The sequence below is a fragment of the Strigops habroptila genome, chromosome 2, assembly GCF_004027225.2.
Source record: "Strigops habroptila isolate Jane chromosome 2, bStrHab1.2.pri, whole genome shotgun sequence".
NCBI classification, from domain to species: domain Eukaryota; kingdom Metazoa; phylum Chordata; class Aves; order Psittaciformes; family Psittacidae; genus Strigops; species Strigops habroptila.
In genome coordinates, this window is record NC_044278.2 from 46,888,874 (window position 1) to 46,905,490 (window position 16,617).

General features: G+C 37.9%; 1 protein-coding gene across 5 annotated transcripts in view; it reads right to left on the reverse strand.

The window, feature by feature from the left end:
• GLRA2 (glycine receptor alpha 2) overlaps window positions 1-4,335 on the reverse strand; it is a 126,932-nt gene extending 122,597 nt beyond the window's left edge. For 3 of the 5 annotated variants that reach the window (XM_030477226.1, XM_030477228.1, XM_030477224.1), the window contains exons 1-2: window positions 3,544-4,335; window positions 1,288-1,421 (exon numbers count right to left, since the gene is read on the reverse strand). In XM_030477226.1, coding sequence (XP_030333086.1) covers window positions 1,288-1,317 — 30 coding nt within the window. In that variant the 5' untranslated portion in view covers window positions 1,318-1,421; window positions 3,544-4,335. The remainder of the gene's footprint in view (window positions 1-1,287; window positions 1,422-3,543) is intronic. The other 2 variants (XM_030477227.1, XM_030477225.1) reach the window with 1 other exon arrangement.
• Window positions 4,336-16,617: the final 12,282 nt, after the last annotated feature.

Consider the following 16,617-nt stretch of genomic DNA (forward strand, 5'->3'; position numbering starts at 1 on the left):
TAAAACTTCACTGATATTCACGCAAATATACAAAATGAATATGAGGGCCTAATGCTTGCTTACTTACTACAAGCTAACGTGGACTCTAGTTTGGGAACTCAATAAGCAAACAGTCAAAACAGGCACTTTGTTCCAAATCTTGTAATTTGCACATGTGGAACAGAGAGAAGAAACTAATCTTTGATCTAAATTTAATTAAACACTTTTCTAATTGACATGCGAGCTTCTTTCCTAACAGTTCATTCACTGACTAAGAAACGATGGGTTTTTTCTAGTTGTTATCAACTTTCACAGCAACGCTAACATGGCTCAGTACAGGAAAACATTCATTTTGGTGGCCAAAGCTGCGACATAAGAGTGCAAATGTACGTTGGCATCAGATTTATTAAGAAAGCTGTTTAGAAGTTTTCAAAGTAAAACCACATTCTAAGCCTTAAATTGGCATAGAAGAGCCATGGAATTATGTTTCATGGAATTACAGGGCTTTCCAGAAATGTTAAAATATTTGCAGTGAAAACTTCTCTCCCAACTCCTTTCATTGAAAGCCATAACTCATTCTGAGCTCACTTCCATAGGGATTTATAAGACTACAGCAAGGAAAACTTGCTGTGAATAGTAATGTTTGCAAAAGAAGTCTCCAGTCCACAACCACCTTTGTGCTAGAATGGTGGTGACTGTCCACAGTTCAGCCCAAATTTTGGAAGAAAAAGGGGGAGTTATGGAAGTGAAAACCAAAATATTATTTTCTTATTTTGTAGGGATCCTAAGAAATTGGTTTTTATTGTTCAGTCAGCATTCGCGGGATGAAATTTTCTGTATGCATACCTTGAGTCCTATCTCCCTACTTTGGAGAAGGAGGTTTTACTTTCTTCAAGTTGAATGAAAGCATAGACCTTTTCTTCAGACACTGCTGTAAAGAACACAACAGCTCAGCATGGAAGTGTCAGAGGTATTGTCTTCATGGCTTAAAAATTTCAGGAACGAGTTATCTCAATTGTTTTTAGTGTGGAACTGGAATTCTATTTGCTATATGGAATTAGCAGAATCTTCAGAAGCATCCTCTGGCAGCTAAACAGTATCATCATATGAAAAGAGGATTTTCAAGCTCTGGACCCATATTACCTACACTGCTATCCAAGTCCTCCCCATGGATCAGCCGATCTCCACTATCACATTGGAAAACTGAAGTTATTGGAAAGAGAATTAGAACCCAGAGGTAAACCCCTCAAACCTATAATTTGCCCAAAATGTAATTGATTGATTAATTGGAAGTCTTAAAAAACTTACCTTTAAAATTTGGTCTGATTCTAGCATCATACCCTGATGTCCTTCCCATCAATTTGTCCAAAAAATCTGAAGGAGACAGGGTCTGTGAGGGGGATTTTCCAGATCTTGAATCATATTCTTTACAGAAAGTCGTCCTAAATAAATTATTAGCCACCATTAGCTAATATTTAGCTTGTATTGTATTCAACTAAAGGAGAAATTATAACATTAATAAAATTGTCTCAATCCAGTTAATGTAGCAATTAGTGTTTTTATAGAACAATATAGTCTATTTCTAATCTGAAAACTTTATTCTAGAAATACAAATGAGCTTAAAGTAGTATGCATGGGCAACAATTTGTTGCTCAGAAACAAAGAAACAAACAACCCTCAGCTTTAAAAAGAAATTCATTACAGCTTTAAGACTTCAAAAGTTTCAATTTACTCTTCATCTTTATGTCTAAAGCAATCTTACAGGGACTTTGATAGCCTACTTCATGTCATTGTTTTTATTACATGTATTCTGTTAAAAGTATATGTTAACACTGGTTTAAGGTAGTCTTAAACTTGCAAACAATAGCTGGTAACACACACCAAGCAACACTGAAAAATACTGATTTTGTTAATGTTGAGAAGGAGATAGATGCAAAACCCCCATTTTTTACAGATGCTACCCAACAAAGGTTTAACTCATGCTAGTGAATGTCTGGAGTCTTCCCCAACACGGCAAAAAGGGTTCCAGAGCCAGTCACATCTGATCTTAGGGTTTTTTTACCAGTAAACATCAAGTAAAAAAAATCTGTCAGTATTATTAACAGCTGATATTTATATGCAGGCTCTTGAAACACATCTCTGCTGTCAGAATTCAAAAGTAAACTTCTGGTACCATATCATGCATGCTAAACGCTTTGTACATAGCATATTACATATTGCAAATACATTATTTATGCAGGGAAAGAGAATTTTGGATTTCCCATGGCTGTTCCCTAGGGAAAAAGAAACTAGAATGAAATGGTCATATTTGGTGTGTAGAGGCACAGATTTAATCATAAAGCATTACCTGATTCTTAAATAACCAATTTCACTGTATCTATGCTTCAACATAATCTTTGAGCTATATTAAAAATAATTCTATGACTGTGTCTTCTTAGCTCTCCATTTATATATTTGCCCAAAGGGAACCACTCAGTTTCAGGAGTCTTTCATGAGGGTTTCTCATGCATCTATACATAAGTCTAAAAAAATAAGGCATACATGTGAGCATCTGAAACGAGAAGCAAATAGCAAACCCTTTATCCTTTTACAGAAGCACTGGAACTTTTAAAAGGCAAGGTGATAATAAATTCTTGCAGTGTGATTCCCCACGTTTTTTCAGGTTCCATTTACGGGGGCAGTTGCTTCTTTTTGCTTTTCTCAGTGACATAGTATCATTACAAAATATCTTTAATTGTTAATACATAATATTATCCACTTATATACTAAACCCATTCACCTAAGGTAAAAACTGCAAAATTAATCCAGTGCACATATTTGGGGTGTTCCTGTATGAATTACATGTATTTTCATTCAAAGCTCACTAGCTAGGAGTTGCATTGGAATCCCAGATTCACTCTGTCACTGTATATATATGACTCATCACTCATATAAACCCACTTTATATGTGTATATGTAGACATACAGCATAATAATGAATCTCAGCTGAGATGTTGTTTTGGTTAATAAGACTGACTTGTTTGCTCTGTATGGCAAAAAGTCAATAGCTGAAGCAAAAGCTCATGAAATGTTAAGAAAATGTCAAAACAACAATTGTATGTGCTGGCACTTTAAGTGAGCACAATACTGGTCTGATCCAGGGTTTTCCCAAAATCAGAGGGCTGGTTCTGTAATTTCAAATAACTACATCCCCGACAAAACTGGTGTAATCATTTCCAAAGCTTGAAGAGAAGAGAACCAAAGCAACTTCCTAAACGACCTCCAGTGGGAAAAGAGAATTTGCATTTTGAAAGAAAAACTGAAGAAAATGTTTTTAAGCTATATTGATACTCAGTGAAAAAACATGTCTTTGAATCAGAGAAATGCAAAAAACTTGAGATTATTATTTTTTGTGTTTGTTACCAAGCAACGAGTCTCTAAGTGTAAAAAGGATAGCCTGTACAGAATTATCATGAAATACTCTCAAATACAGCAAACAAACTAGTTAATGTGACATAGTATCTTTATAGTTATGATTTCCACAACCTTTTGGCAAATATCATCACACAGAGTTGTATCACCTACCTGAAGTTGTTTGTCTCTAAGAAAAATGCAAACAAGGTTGTCAAAATTTTCACTAGCTGCCGGTTCATTCCTCCTGCTTTCTGTGATGATTTGGAAAATATCCCAGAAACGATTCCAGAGAGATGCAGGGAAAAAGTAAGCTGGTGCTGCCTAGATTCCCAAATTTGGCAATAATTTAATTTTCTTGACAATCAGGAAGAGAAGGTCTGGATCTCTACAAAGGGGGGGTAAAAAAGAAGTGCCAGTCCTTGGACTCATGATCAGGTCAAGCCTAGGCTCATCTCCAGCAGCCAGCACGAAAGAGACAAAGCATCAGACCTGATTTTTCCCCCACCTTGCTGGGGGGGGGGAGAGGGGGGGAGCAGAAATTAAAAAAAAAAGGGGGGGGGGAAGCAAAAGTAAATAAAAAAAAAAAAAAAAGAAGAAGAAGAAAGAAAGAAAAAAAAAAAAAAGGAAAGGAAGAGGAAACCCAGCTATGCAAGGAGCATCACGCAAAAGGGAATAGCTCTGAGAGCAGTTCTGTTGCCGGTACGTTTATTCCCCTTTCGCTTTGAAAATAAGTATTTATGACTGGTGGCGGGGCTACTGGGTCGGTCTGCTTTTCCCCTCTTTGGGCAGGGAGGCGTCGGCGCTGTCGGAGGGGGCAGGGAGGGGGGAAGGAAGGGATAGAGGAAAGGATGAAGGGAGGGAGGGATGGACCGGGCGGGGGCCGCGGGGAACCCCGTCGCCTGTGCTGGAATGAGGCGGGCTGGGGCGCACCGCGCTAGAAATTCAGCACTCGGACAGCTCCGCGCCCGCCCCTGCGCATGCGCATGGTAGGTGCCGGGGGGATGAGCGAGGGAAGGTTGGCGAGTGCGTGCGTCTGTGTCCGCGTGTGCGCGCCCGGGGGTGCCTGGTGCGGGTGTGAGTGTGCGTGTTATATGTGTGAGCAGGGTGCTGTGTGTGATGGGGTGTCTCCGGCTGCGCTGGGACGTGGGGGGGGGTGTATCTGCGCGGTGTGTTCGTGAGCCGGGGCGGGGGTTGTCGCTTGTCGGGGCGGGAGGTGAGGGCTTTCCGTGTGCGCTGTTCCTCTGTCCGTAGGGTCGCGCAGGGCGCCACGTCGCGCCCCTTAGAGAGGTGCCGCCTTCTTCCAGGTGTCTGTGGTGAGGCGGAGAAGGGGAGAGGAAGATCTCCCCTTCCTTGGGGAGGGGAGGGAGGAAGGAGCTCCCGCAGGGAAGAATGTCCCTGCGGCAGGAGCTGACCCCTCTCTTAGGAGCTGCTCCGTAAAGACCCGAGTGGGTGTGAGGAGGAGGAGTGTGAGGAGGAGTCTGTGGGGAGTTTGTGGAGAAACCAAAGAGGCAAGATTGTGTAGTTTCCATTTCCAGTTGGTTTTATTTCTCTTCTCCATGGTTTAGAGAAGAAGATAATGGCAGGCAGCTTACTAGGGGATGTTTCAGTCTCCATACCCCAACATGTTGAAAAGAGATACTTCTCTTTTTAGACACAGGGAGTTGGAACAGGAGTGTGATTACACAAGACCCACAGATGGCCAGTGATGGAGCAGGGATGAGGCCCAGCTTTGCCATTCTCCGAAGTCTCAGTCCCATATCCTTCCCTCGATGCTTCCTATTGCTCAGTTACAGGTTCTCCCGTTAAACCCAAGATGTCACTGCAGAGTCACATTGTTAAAGAGGAGGAAGATAATAACTTGCCCTTCTGAAGCACATATGGTGACTGAGGAAACTGCTGAACACACTACAACCCTTCAAGCATTTTGGTCACATGGTTTTAAATGGGCAGCTGAGGATTCCTATCTCATGATGTTCAGGGAATATAAAATGCTTTTTCCTCTGCTTCCACCGTGCTTTCCCTCCCTCCCACCACTGTTTACCATCTGGTTCTGTGCACTCTGCAACACCCTGACAAGAAGTGAGATGCTTCCTCAGCAGTTCAGTTGCTTCTAATTGGAAAATCCTAAATTTTGTGTAGATCAGAATTAAATTTGTTTCAACAATCTGGAAACCAATGCCTGCAAAGTTGTCTTTTTTACCCATCCTGCACTCTCAAAATATACAACTTACCATTCTTCCTTCAGTTTTAGGTCCAGCTGTATTCTTCTGCCTGGGAGTGTGTCCACCTGAACACTGCTTCACTTCCACAGAAGTATTTGCACACACACATTTCTTCTACCTCCCAAGTAAAAGAACCTACTACTCCATGACAGATACTTTCACCATGTTTGTAGTCATCTTCAAAAATTACTTCCGAAAAGATGTTCTACTCCCGCATTAGCAAGAGATCAAAGCCACTTGCTGTTCATTAAATGAAACTCAGTTGCTGCATTTTTTTTGTTTATTTTAGTTTAATAGTGTAGGACATATCTGGAAAAAAAAAATCTACTTTACTTACTATTCATAGGTGCAAATGCTAAATAATAAAACATCTTATGCACCAAAGATTGAAATAACTGGAAAAATCAGTCCAAACATACAATATAGGTTAAATCCGTTACTGTCTTGCCTGCTGAGTCTGTGTCAGTAATATAAACGAAGGTCTAGCAGAAGAAAGGCCACAGAATTTGTTTTTATTAAAACTGACAGTGTTTAACAGTAAACATTGAGGGTTGGTGCTGAATCACTGCACTGTAGCATCCTCTAACCTCTTCAGAAGATAGGTCCTCCTACTGACATATTAAAGAAGAGAGGTTGTGTTATGTCTCTTACTGCACTGTCTCGCTCTGAGAAATAAAGCTCATAAAGCTGCATCTGGAAATAATAGAATAGTTTTGAATCAACAAAGATATACTTTTCAAAATCTGTGCCTGTTCCCATCTAGATAGGAACCCAATAACACTGCTGTATATTGTTACCTTGGGTTAAGATAAATGGAGAAATTGGAAAGCAACTATTTCTATCTGTCGCAGGAAAAATCTATGTCTCTCTAACCTACACTGCCACCTGCTTAAAAGTGTGAGGAATCTCAGGACTGCTCACAGAGTTCCTAATACAGAAGTCACTGAATATGGCAGGTGTCTTTCCAGTGAAGCTGTTAACATGGGGTTTGTGACATGATGTGCTTTTAAAGACCTATAAATGTTCATTGTCTTTTTTTTTTTTTTTGGTTGCAGAAAGTAGCTGAACATTTCTGTAAGCTATCTAAATAAAGAAAACCTACTTGGAAGTCTGCTTTCCAAGATTTAGCTGCTAGCAGCCATTTTCTGTGCTTCACAGATATTTGAAATGCTAAATAGCTATACCCTTAAGCTAAATGAAAGTTGCAGGAAGTTCTTCAAAATAACCTGCCCTTGATTGGGATTGGGGTTGTAAAAATATGGTGAGAGATGTAATAACGAAAATTTTGAGTATCTACTCCATCGTTCCTTACACCTCTAAATGCCTAGAGGCTTCAGTGACATGTTGCTCCACATGGTGGTTACATGGAAGTGCCAAACAAAACTTAATTATTAAGGGCTGAAAATAGTGCTATACTGATACTAACTTAAGTAACAGCAACAGTCACTCAAATAGCTCTCTTCTTGAAATTCTGAGGGCTCAAAGCAACTGCTTCCTCTAAGAAGAGGGTTTTAGGTCAAGCTCCCATCTGTATTTGGAAGGGGGGGGGCTGCAAATTTCAGTGCATCCTTCACCTCTTTTCCATGAAGTAACACATGCATGAAAAAGTTCTTGAGGTCAGTCATTTTTGCAACAGTGCTTCCTCATCCTACTTCATTAAAAAAAAGATAATAAAAATATTCATAGTTTTTTTGAGTACTGTAAGTATCTAAGTTGTCATTCATGCACAACTAAAGAGTGTCTATAAAATGCACACCCAATGGTGAGGGATGATTCACAGTTCTGCAGACAAGGGGACCATTTAGAAGCAGTGTGCAGGAGCGTACACATTGCTTCCCGGTGTCCCCTTCTTCTGAAGGAGCCAGAGCTATGAGGAATACAACCACTGATATGCAGCCTTTTCTGGATGAAATGTGTACATCAAGTTGCATGGATGTGGTTCTTTCCAGTGTCACTCATTTGTTATCTCCCACAACACATTTCTAACTGCAAAAGTGTGGCAAATGAATGGGAGTCAAGGGATGGGACAGGGAGGTTTGTAGTAAAATGGCACTGGGATGTGAAGAAAGATAAGAGGGAAATGCTGCTCCTCTGGTGAAGAGGCTGAATAACACATCCCTTTGGTTCCCCAGGCATATAGCAAAGCTTGATAATCATACTAAATGGGGTATATTATTTCAAGTATGAATTAATTCAGTCATTTCTCTATTCCACCTGAGTTTCTTAAGCACTAACTACTGGGCAGAAAACAGGACAGAATCACCCTGTTTCCATGTAGGTGGTTTTGTAACAGTTGATGGCACATAATTTACATTTGTTTGCACTGTGTATGCTTTTTTGGAAATCTACGAAATGGAAGAAATAAGATCATACCACTTTCTCAAATTATGATAAATAAGTGATCCAGAAGCACGCTTCTGAGGAAACAAAATCCATCACTTCAAATATGCAATTAATGTCTATAAGGAGAGAAAATTCAATATAACTTTCAAAATGGTATGTCAGATTATCATAATTGTTGAATGTTTTTTAACAATGCCAAGTGTATTTCAATATACTGCCAAATATAAGTGAACAAAGAGTACAGTCTATTGAAAACATCCAATTATAGTGGAGGTAAAAAAGCCAAAACAAAAATCTGAAGGTAATCTAACATGACTGCATGATGAGCTAAGGATGAGAAACCAACTAGCCTGGTTTTTTAAACTGTACCATAACAAATTGTGTAAAGGATCAAAAACTGTAAATTAATCCTGTTTCTCTTTGACTCTGAGAACTGTGTTAATAAGAAGTCTCTTTCAATGAATAGCAGTGATGATAGCCTTAGTTATGTTAGGACAAGGCAATAGCTAGCTTTTCAATATGAAAACAAATTATGTTTACATAATTTGTAAACATATACATTTATATGTAACATTTTTATATCTAACAGCTATAACAAAGCATTTGTCAATACAGCTCTATTTTGTGTATATTCAAAATATTTTCGCATCCTTCATTCTTTTTTCATATTAGTTTCCTGAGTATCTCACAACTTCAACAAAAATATATAATAATAAAAAATATATAATAATATATAAGTCCTTATTGTTCTCTATCTCATAGTTTTTGCTTTTAAATAATAATAAGCACAGCGGGAGAGAGGACATAATTTCTCTTGAATGGAATTACGTATTGTAAGTGTAATTTTGTACTCTGTTTGCTTCCTACATTTGAATTTTACTTTCTGAACATTTGAATATATATTATATGTTACATATATAATAATTTATAATATACGCACATATTTATCTTTGTATTATAAAGTGCCTTGTAATATTATTTGCCAGTGTAATTTTTTTGCACTGCAAAGATAGAAAATAAAGAATACGCTAAAACTCATTTGAAAATTTGTTCTTATCTGATAGTTTTACAATTTCATTACGTAGGGAGTTACTTCAGTTTTATCAGTTGGCTCAAGTGAGTTCAGCTATTGGATTCCAGCATTACCATCAGATTGCTGTTTTTCCATGCCATGGTTTTCCTATGCCATGAGACCTATTTAGGTGATTTATAGCTCTCTACTCTTCCTGTGGTACCAGTGAAGCCATTACAGAATAGGGGAGAATTTCATACAAATAAAATTAATATAGCTGGCTTTTGGAATAAGATAACATTGGAAATAAGGGGAAAATACGAATATAAAGTTATATGTACTTAAACCAGTCCAGATCTCCTTGTGGAGTAGAAGGACGAAAAAAGGTTGAAATGAGCTACTCATTCAGTCCTCAACCTTCAGTCCTCAACCTTCAGTCCCAGTATGTGGTTCATACTGGGAGGGGCTGGCAGATACTCAAGCAGGAGGAAAAATAGTATTCAGAAACATCACAAAATTGTTCTTATCCCTCCTTTCATATTGCTTCTGGCAATTTAGATACGAATCTGAATAATTCCTAGCACTTAAGTGTCATTTATGGCTTAAATTGCTAAAACAACATGTATTATATATGATGTATTTCAAGAGAATATCCCAAGAGGACCCTTCCACCAAAGGCAGCCTCTACTCATGGTGAAAAAAATCAGTCTTAAACATTAAACTGGTGCCTTGCCTTGCTTTTTAAGTCTTCTTTTGCAAAACCAGAACCTCCTTACTTGGAAATACTGGCCGGCTAGGTGGAACGGACCCTAATAGCCAGAAGTGGTTCCAAACCTGTTTCAGCAATGGATTTCTCCCTCTCTGAACTGTGCTACTTCACTTTATGATAGTCAGAAGGCAGAGAAGGCAGCGTGAATTGACAGGGTGCTGCCCATTACCCACTTTCCTGAGTCCAGGAAATAACAATTTCCAGGAAACAGCAAATAACCTTGTTTACTTCTGCATGCTTATACCCAAAGTATAGTTGAGTGAGCTGTGAGATCAGTTCTTGTTCCTGTCTATGTGTCTGGGCTTTTGTCTAGGTCATCATCACTACAGCAAAACTGTCAAAAACTCTTGTTTAATCTCACTCGGATGGTAACATCATCAGTTACAATTTCTACAAAATACATCATATGCAAATTGAGGTTACTAAGTGGGGCCACTCAAAAGAAAAGTTAATGGTATGAACTGTTGTGTTTGTGTTTGCTGTATATGAACCTGTACTCAACAAATTAATTGTAAATATATGCTCCTACCCACCTCCTTTGTTTACTTTATCTGAGCTAACCACAGCAATGAGAAAGAAGGTTTTTGTAGAAAATTGGTAGGCCATTAATTTCTTAGAATTTGGTAGCCAAACTCAGTGTCTGACCAACATTCATTCAGCTTTAGTATTTTGAATTTTTTAAGTTGTAACAGAAGCAGCAGCAAGAAACACTATGCAAAAGATTTATCTAATGTATGTCTGATGGGATGACTACCAAAGAGTAGTATAAATATGATTTATCTAGAGAACACTTGCTTCCAATATGTATATGTATAAATACATGAAAATTCTGTTACACTTCTCGATTTCATTTGCAGTAATTATTTTGTTCCAGATGTTAGGTATTAACCCATGAACCAAATATTTTACTTCTACGGTAGATTAGTGACTTCAGCAGACAGCAGAATTGTATAGTAACAATGAGTAATGCTGCGCATCATGATCATTTTAATCATGTCTTCCCTTAATGCTTGTAAGCTGAACTTGCTTCTGTTCTGATGGTATTATTTTGTAAATTTTGGTCTTTGATATTTATTTAATCAATTATGCATTCTTCCTGGCTCGCAACAAAACAATTTTTTACCCCATTTAATGTATATCAAGCTTATTCAAAATAACATTTTTAAATAGACTTTATAATATGACATCTGATCTAGCCATAAGGGTGCTGAGATTCAAAGTGGTGTAATCATGTATGCAGACTGAAGAAAAGCTGTAAAGCTTAATTTATTTATAAATGGATTACAAGAGTTTCTTTAAACTGATACTTTAATTTTATATGCCTGGTGAAGATCATGATGAAAATAATCATAGTACAAAATATAGATGATTTAGATAATTAAGTGTGTCCTCCTTGTGGTGGTTCTAACTTAACAGGATTAGCCATCCGCTAGCAAATCCAAAATGCAGACACATACTTTAACAAATGTAAATAAATTAACCACCCTCCCAGATTAGAAAGTGGAAAACATTTGTCCCAGGTGATATTTGGACACTCACCTGTGGCATTTGCACTACAAAGTTCTTTAGTCACAGAACAGCATGCTCTAGCACTAGCGTGGAGTATGCAATAAAGTATCAACAGACAAAACTAATACTGTTGTGTGCTCTCAAAAGTTCATTTTCTGGTTTTCGACACCACAGAAGTGTCTCTCGCTTCTATTTGTTGCTCTAGCATTTACTAGAGAGTAATATCAAGAGCAAACACATGAGTGTGTGGGTGCATAAATGCTTTCCCCCTGTCTTTTCCATGGTATTAGCTACTGCGAGGGAAAGTGCTTTTTCTACCTCATCTGACGACCACTTTAGTTTCTGTGGTGCAGCGTAGAGAGGGAGGGATCTCAGTTTCTGCATTCCTGTGACTCACTGCTATCTCTGCAGCTGCCTGGTAGCAGGCAGAATTTGAGTATTCCTGTGATAAGGAGTCTATTAAACTTCAAAAGCAGAGGAAAGACACGAAGATGTGTTGACTCCAGATTCACAGGCTATATGTTATTGGTATGCACATATTCATAATCAATTTTCTCTATGAATAGAGATATCTGCAAGGTATACTCTAAGCCATTAGTAGTATTAGAGCTGTGATTGTTTCTTAACTTTGAAGCATCCGTTTGCCTGTGAAAACAATACATGCTGTGGCAGGGTCAGGTCCTTAGGACCTAGAGGAATTAAGCCACTGCTGAATGATGTCTCAGTCACCTGTAAGGCTGTCTGAAATCCAAAGATAAACAGTGTTCCAGAAAGGGTGATTTATTTGTAAATTTATTGAGCAACATTAGCATGCTATGGGATTTTATATAAAAGACTTTCTTGAATTCTTCCTAGCATACACTGAGTAATAGATAGCACTACAAAAATTGCATAAACCAGTACTTAAAACGTGTTGAAGAAAATTGTATTATTCAAGAAATGGTATACAATAACATAATTAAAGGCTATAGTATAATACATTATTCATTATGGGGTAAAATGAAGATTGCTCATGTATTTCCTAACTGGAATGCTTAACCATGCAGGTTTGTATTCTCTCACCTTGCTTTTTCTATGCAATTTTTATTAATCCAGTGCTTAAATGAGCTTTTCACATCTGGTGGTATTTACTGACAAAACCAGTCCTAAGTGATAGATAATATAATGAAAAATTTATTACAAAACATATCTTTTAGCTAAACTCTCTTCTCTTTGGAAAGTAATTAAGCCACAAGTTTCTATTAAACATTCTTACGTATATTATTGCTACTGCCCCAACAGGAGTTTGGCTAATGCTTATTAACTCACTGCATTGAACAATGGACTATAGAACAGTTGTAATAAGACTTTATGAAGAGTTACCGATTTAAAATTTCATTCCCTCTCAGTGCATGTGCATAATTGCTATTGACACCAATGTGAGTTACACATTCATTACACAGTACACACTGAGAGGACAAAAAAGCTCCTACAGAGAATGTGGATCTGTTCATATCTGTCTCTCAATTGTTTACACTCTAGGGAATAAGTAAAGGTCATTCTCCCAGGCTTTTCTCCTTTCCTGCCAAAGTATGAGCCAAATTAAAGTCAATTGGAGTTTCACTGGAGCTTTCAGACATTCTATGTATTCAGCTTGTTAAACAGGTTTGCTTCAAAGCTTTTATAAACAAAAAAAGCCTGCTTTGTTTTCAAGAATATTCAGGAAAGACTGCTTATGCCAAGGTTTCAGTCATCTGCACAGTTATACTGTATAGTTAGGTAGTTACTATCTAGTTACTAGGTAGTTACTAGTCTCTTCTAAAACCATCTGAGTGGTGGTGTATCCAAACTACAACATCCCAGAATTTGCTATTCATAAAGAAATATATTTTGTCAAAATTGGAGTGTTCAGCTTCGGCTGCTTCAACAATCATTAGTATACAACAGGAGACAAAAAGAAAAAAAATAAATCCACAAACCCAAAACCTTCTGAACAACATAATCTCAAAATACTAAGATTGTCTTGCAGCTGTGGATATCTCTATTAAGAAAGAAAGAACAGTGCTGATTGTTTTAAAGAAAGATATTAACCACCACTAGTTGAAAGTTGTGGTGTTGTAGAATAAATCTTGATAGCAAGCTGAAGACTGACACAAGTACAGAAAAACAGCCTTCAAGTTTATTTGAGCAAATATAGATCCAGAAGTAATGTAAAGCATAGTTACAGATCCCAAGCATAGCTACAGACCCTTTATGATACACTTTGACCATTTCCATGGTCCAGGTCAAGATGCAGGAACCCTGGACTGCCAGCATCCTCAGTTTTTATCTTTTTCTCTTGAATTTGAGGTCTTTCAAGCTAAATCGTGCCATTTTCTAACGCCAAGTGCCTCATTCATAGAAGTTGTACAGGGCTTTAAAATCATGGGAGAGTATTTTCAGAACAAACCCATCCAAACCCTATAAATTACAGGTTTTTAAATGACACTGAAAAGAAGGCACCATTAAAAAAAATACCCAGCGTGGAGTAAAAGTTCCAGTACCAGTACAGTGCAGGATGCTCTCCATGTTTGATCTGGCAAAACAGGATGCAGAAAAATTTTGAAGCCTGTGCAGGTTTCACTAAGACTCAGAAAGCAGCAAGTTGTCACCCGGGAAAAGGTAGCAACTATCTTACATCCTTGAACCTCTCTCACTTGGTGCAAGCCAAGGCAGCTCTCGTGCCTGGATGCCAGGTCTGATATTTCAACAGTTCATTGGCACTTCTAACTCTTCTCCCTTAGATGCCAAACCAGTTAGGAATACAGTCAAGAAAAAGAATATTTTTACTATAAATGCAGAGGAAATAGCACCACCACAGCAAATGTGTCATTCTTACACAGATCTTGAAGATGATGATGTATGGGTCAATTTTACCAATATTTAAGCTCAGAACTGCAATTCGCTGTCTTGTGAACCCTTTGGGCACCTGAAGACAGCCTCCTAGAAAACCTTCAGATAAATGAAGTTAACATCAGTCTGCCTTATCCTCTCCAACCTAAGCCATTAGAAACAGTGAATTCCAGCTGTGTCACATGAATCCTCATGCACTCCAAGATGTAGGCAGCTCAACTGAAGATGTATGTATTCTTCAGACAGCTGCTGTCTCAGAGCTGTGGAACTGGAAATCTACAGTATGTACTGAGAAAGCAATTTGTGTCTTTGAATTAAACCAAAAGCTTATGTGTTTTGGTTAACTGTCTAGTCCTTCTTTCTCTTATAAGAAGATTTTGCTTTTGCTTGTAATGGTATGATTATTTGGAATCGTTTAAAGTGGGGATATTCTCCAGTATCATTTTTGGGGATAACAAGAGGCAAATGGAACTTGAGAAAAAAAAAAATAGAATCACCAGCTTAAGATAAATGCTAATCAGTGTATAATTAATGAATCATCTTCCCTATTGTGCTTAACCCAGAAGGATAATCACATGTGCTTCATATCAAGTGTGATATACTGTGCCAAGTCCTGACAGCAAGTCAGTAAGTTGCTTGCAGACTTTTAAAAACTTAGATTTATTTATCTAGCGGACCTAACTGGTCCCTTTAGAGTACTACTGAAGATGTTTCTTGAATTATTCATTCAACCTGGTTTTAGTATTTGAAGGCTTATAGTATATCATTGATGGTGCTTTTTGTAAATAAGCAGTGCCAAGAACTTAAAAGATTTATTTCATGTATACTCTGACCACATCCTTTTTTTCCATTGCTATCTAATTTCAGTGCTGAAAATGGAAACTATCCTCAGTTCACAAGGGAAGCTTTACACACACAGTTAAATTCACTTACATATTCCATATCTAGCTCAGGCACATTGGCCTATATCAATGTTGCTTTTTTTTTTATTTTTTTCCCCCCAGAAGGAAGGAATATGTTTTATATTTAGTTATTTATTTTTGTTTTTCAAATCTAAATTCACTTCCCTGGTCTGCATCACTGATTTCTACATGTCTTCATACATAACTCATACTGATATCAGAAGGAATTGTGACTAATTAAGACCTGATTTACCTCTGAATGCAATCAAAACAAGTCTGTTTTCTGACTTCAATTAGAACTCATGTTCATTGGGAAAAGCTGAATAAATATGCAGAGAAAGAAAAGGGAGAATTCAAACCCTTGCTTCTTTTTTTTTGTCGCAATTGCTTTTGAAGCAACTTTTTAGAAATGCAAAACTTACATGTCTCTGAATAAAAATGTTAGCATTTCCCATTTAGCAAATATCAATCTTTTTGTCATCTATTTTCTTTAGAACATTCTTCCTTCATTTATTTTCCTTTCTTGTGATGGAACATTATTCATGATGTCTGTGACCCATCACAACAAATTCACAGAGCGGTCTAGTCTGTTCCACATTATTTATTTGCTTTCATTTTTTAACATATGTCATCAAAGTAACTTTCCATTTCGTCATATGCTAAACACTGGTTCAACCCCACAAAAAGCATTCCTACCTAAAATATCCTTCACAGGAAAGATCACACAATTCCTGCATGGCCGTGAACTTCATCTAGAGCTTCCTGCTGCGTTGCAGAATTCAGGACATTGTCGAAACCCTGTCCAAGTCACTACATATCTCAGCAAATGGCAAAGATCTGTAATAAGAAATTACCCTTTTCCCAACACAGAGCTACAAAACGCTTTTTAGGATGACTCCTCATGGAGACAAACATAGACTTCTTCTACAAGAAAAATAGATTAAAATGAAGATGGTGTTCAAGCTAGAAAGGAGCAATCCTATTAGGATAAACAGGGTAGTATCATTTATATGTTGGATGCTGTGTGGATCTCAGTGAAGATCTGTAAGTATTATCCTGATTATGTCATCACTAAGTGATGAACAAAATCAGATGGAAGAGAGACCCAAAAAAGGGTGTTTCTGGGTCATCAGTGCAATACTTCTCCAACAGAAATATTGTTTCAGGACAGCTGCCTCGGAACACTGAGTAATGCGAGCCTGCTATGTCCATACTACTTTGAGAGTCACTGAGGACTGTTCTGATACCACAGTGCTGACTCTGAACTTCGAAAGTTCAGCTAGAGTTATTTCAGAATAGTATCATTTCCCAATTATCCATTTCTTCTAGAGGAAATCCAAAACTGGTATGATAGAAGCAGTATTTTGCTTTTTAAACCATGTTTTTTTTTCACCCACAAGACCAAATGAATATCTGTTCTTTCTTCCTGCCTTTCATCTATTCAGACCTTCACAGTCCAAAACGCACAAGGTGGTAGAGGATATTACGGGGAACACTTAATGCAGAATTGCAGCTGAGATGCTGTTCAAGCTCCAAGTCCATCAGCTTTGTTAAAAGGCACGAAGAAGACAAGAAGCTGTGGACCCCACCTCTATTTAGTGGCCAGATTAAGAAGGT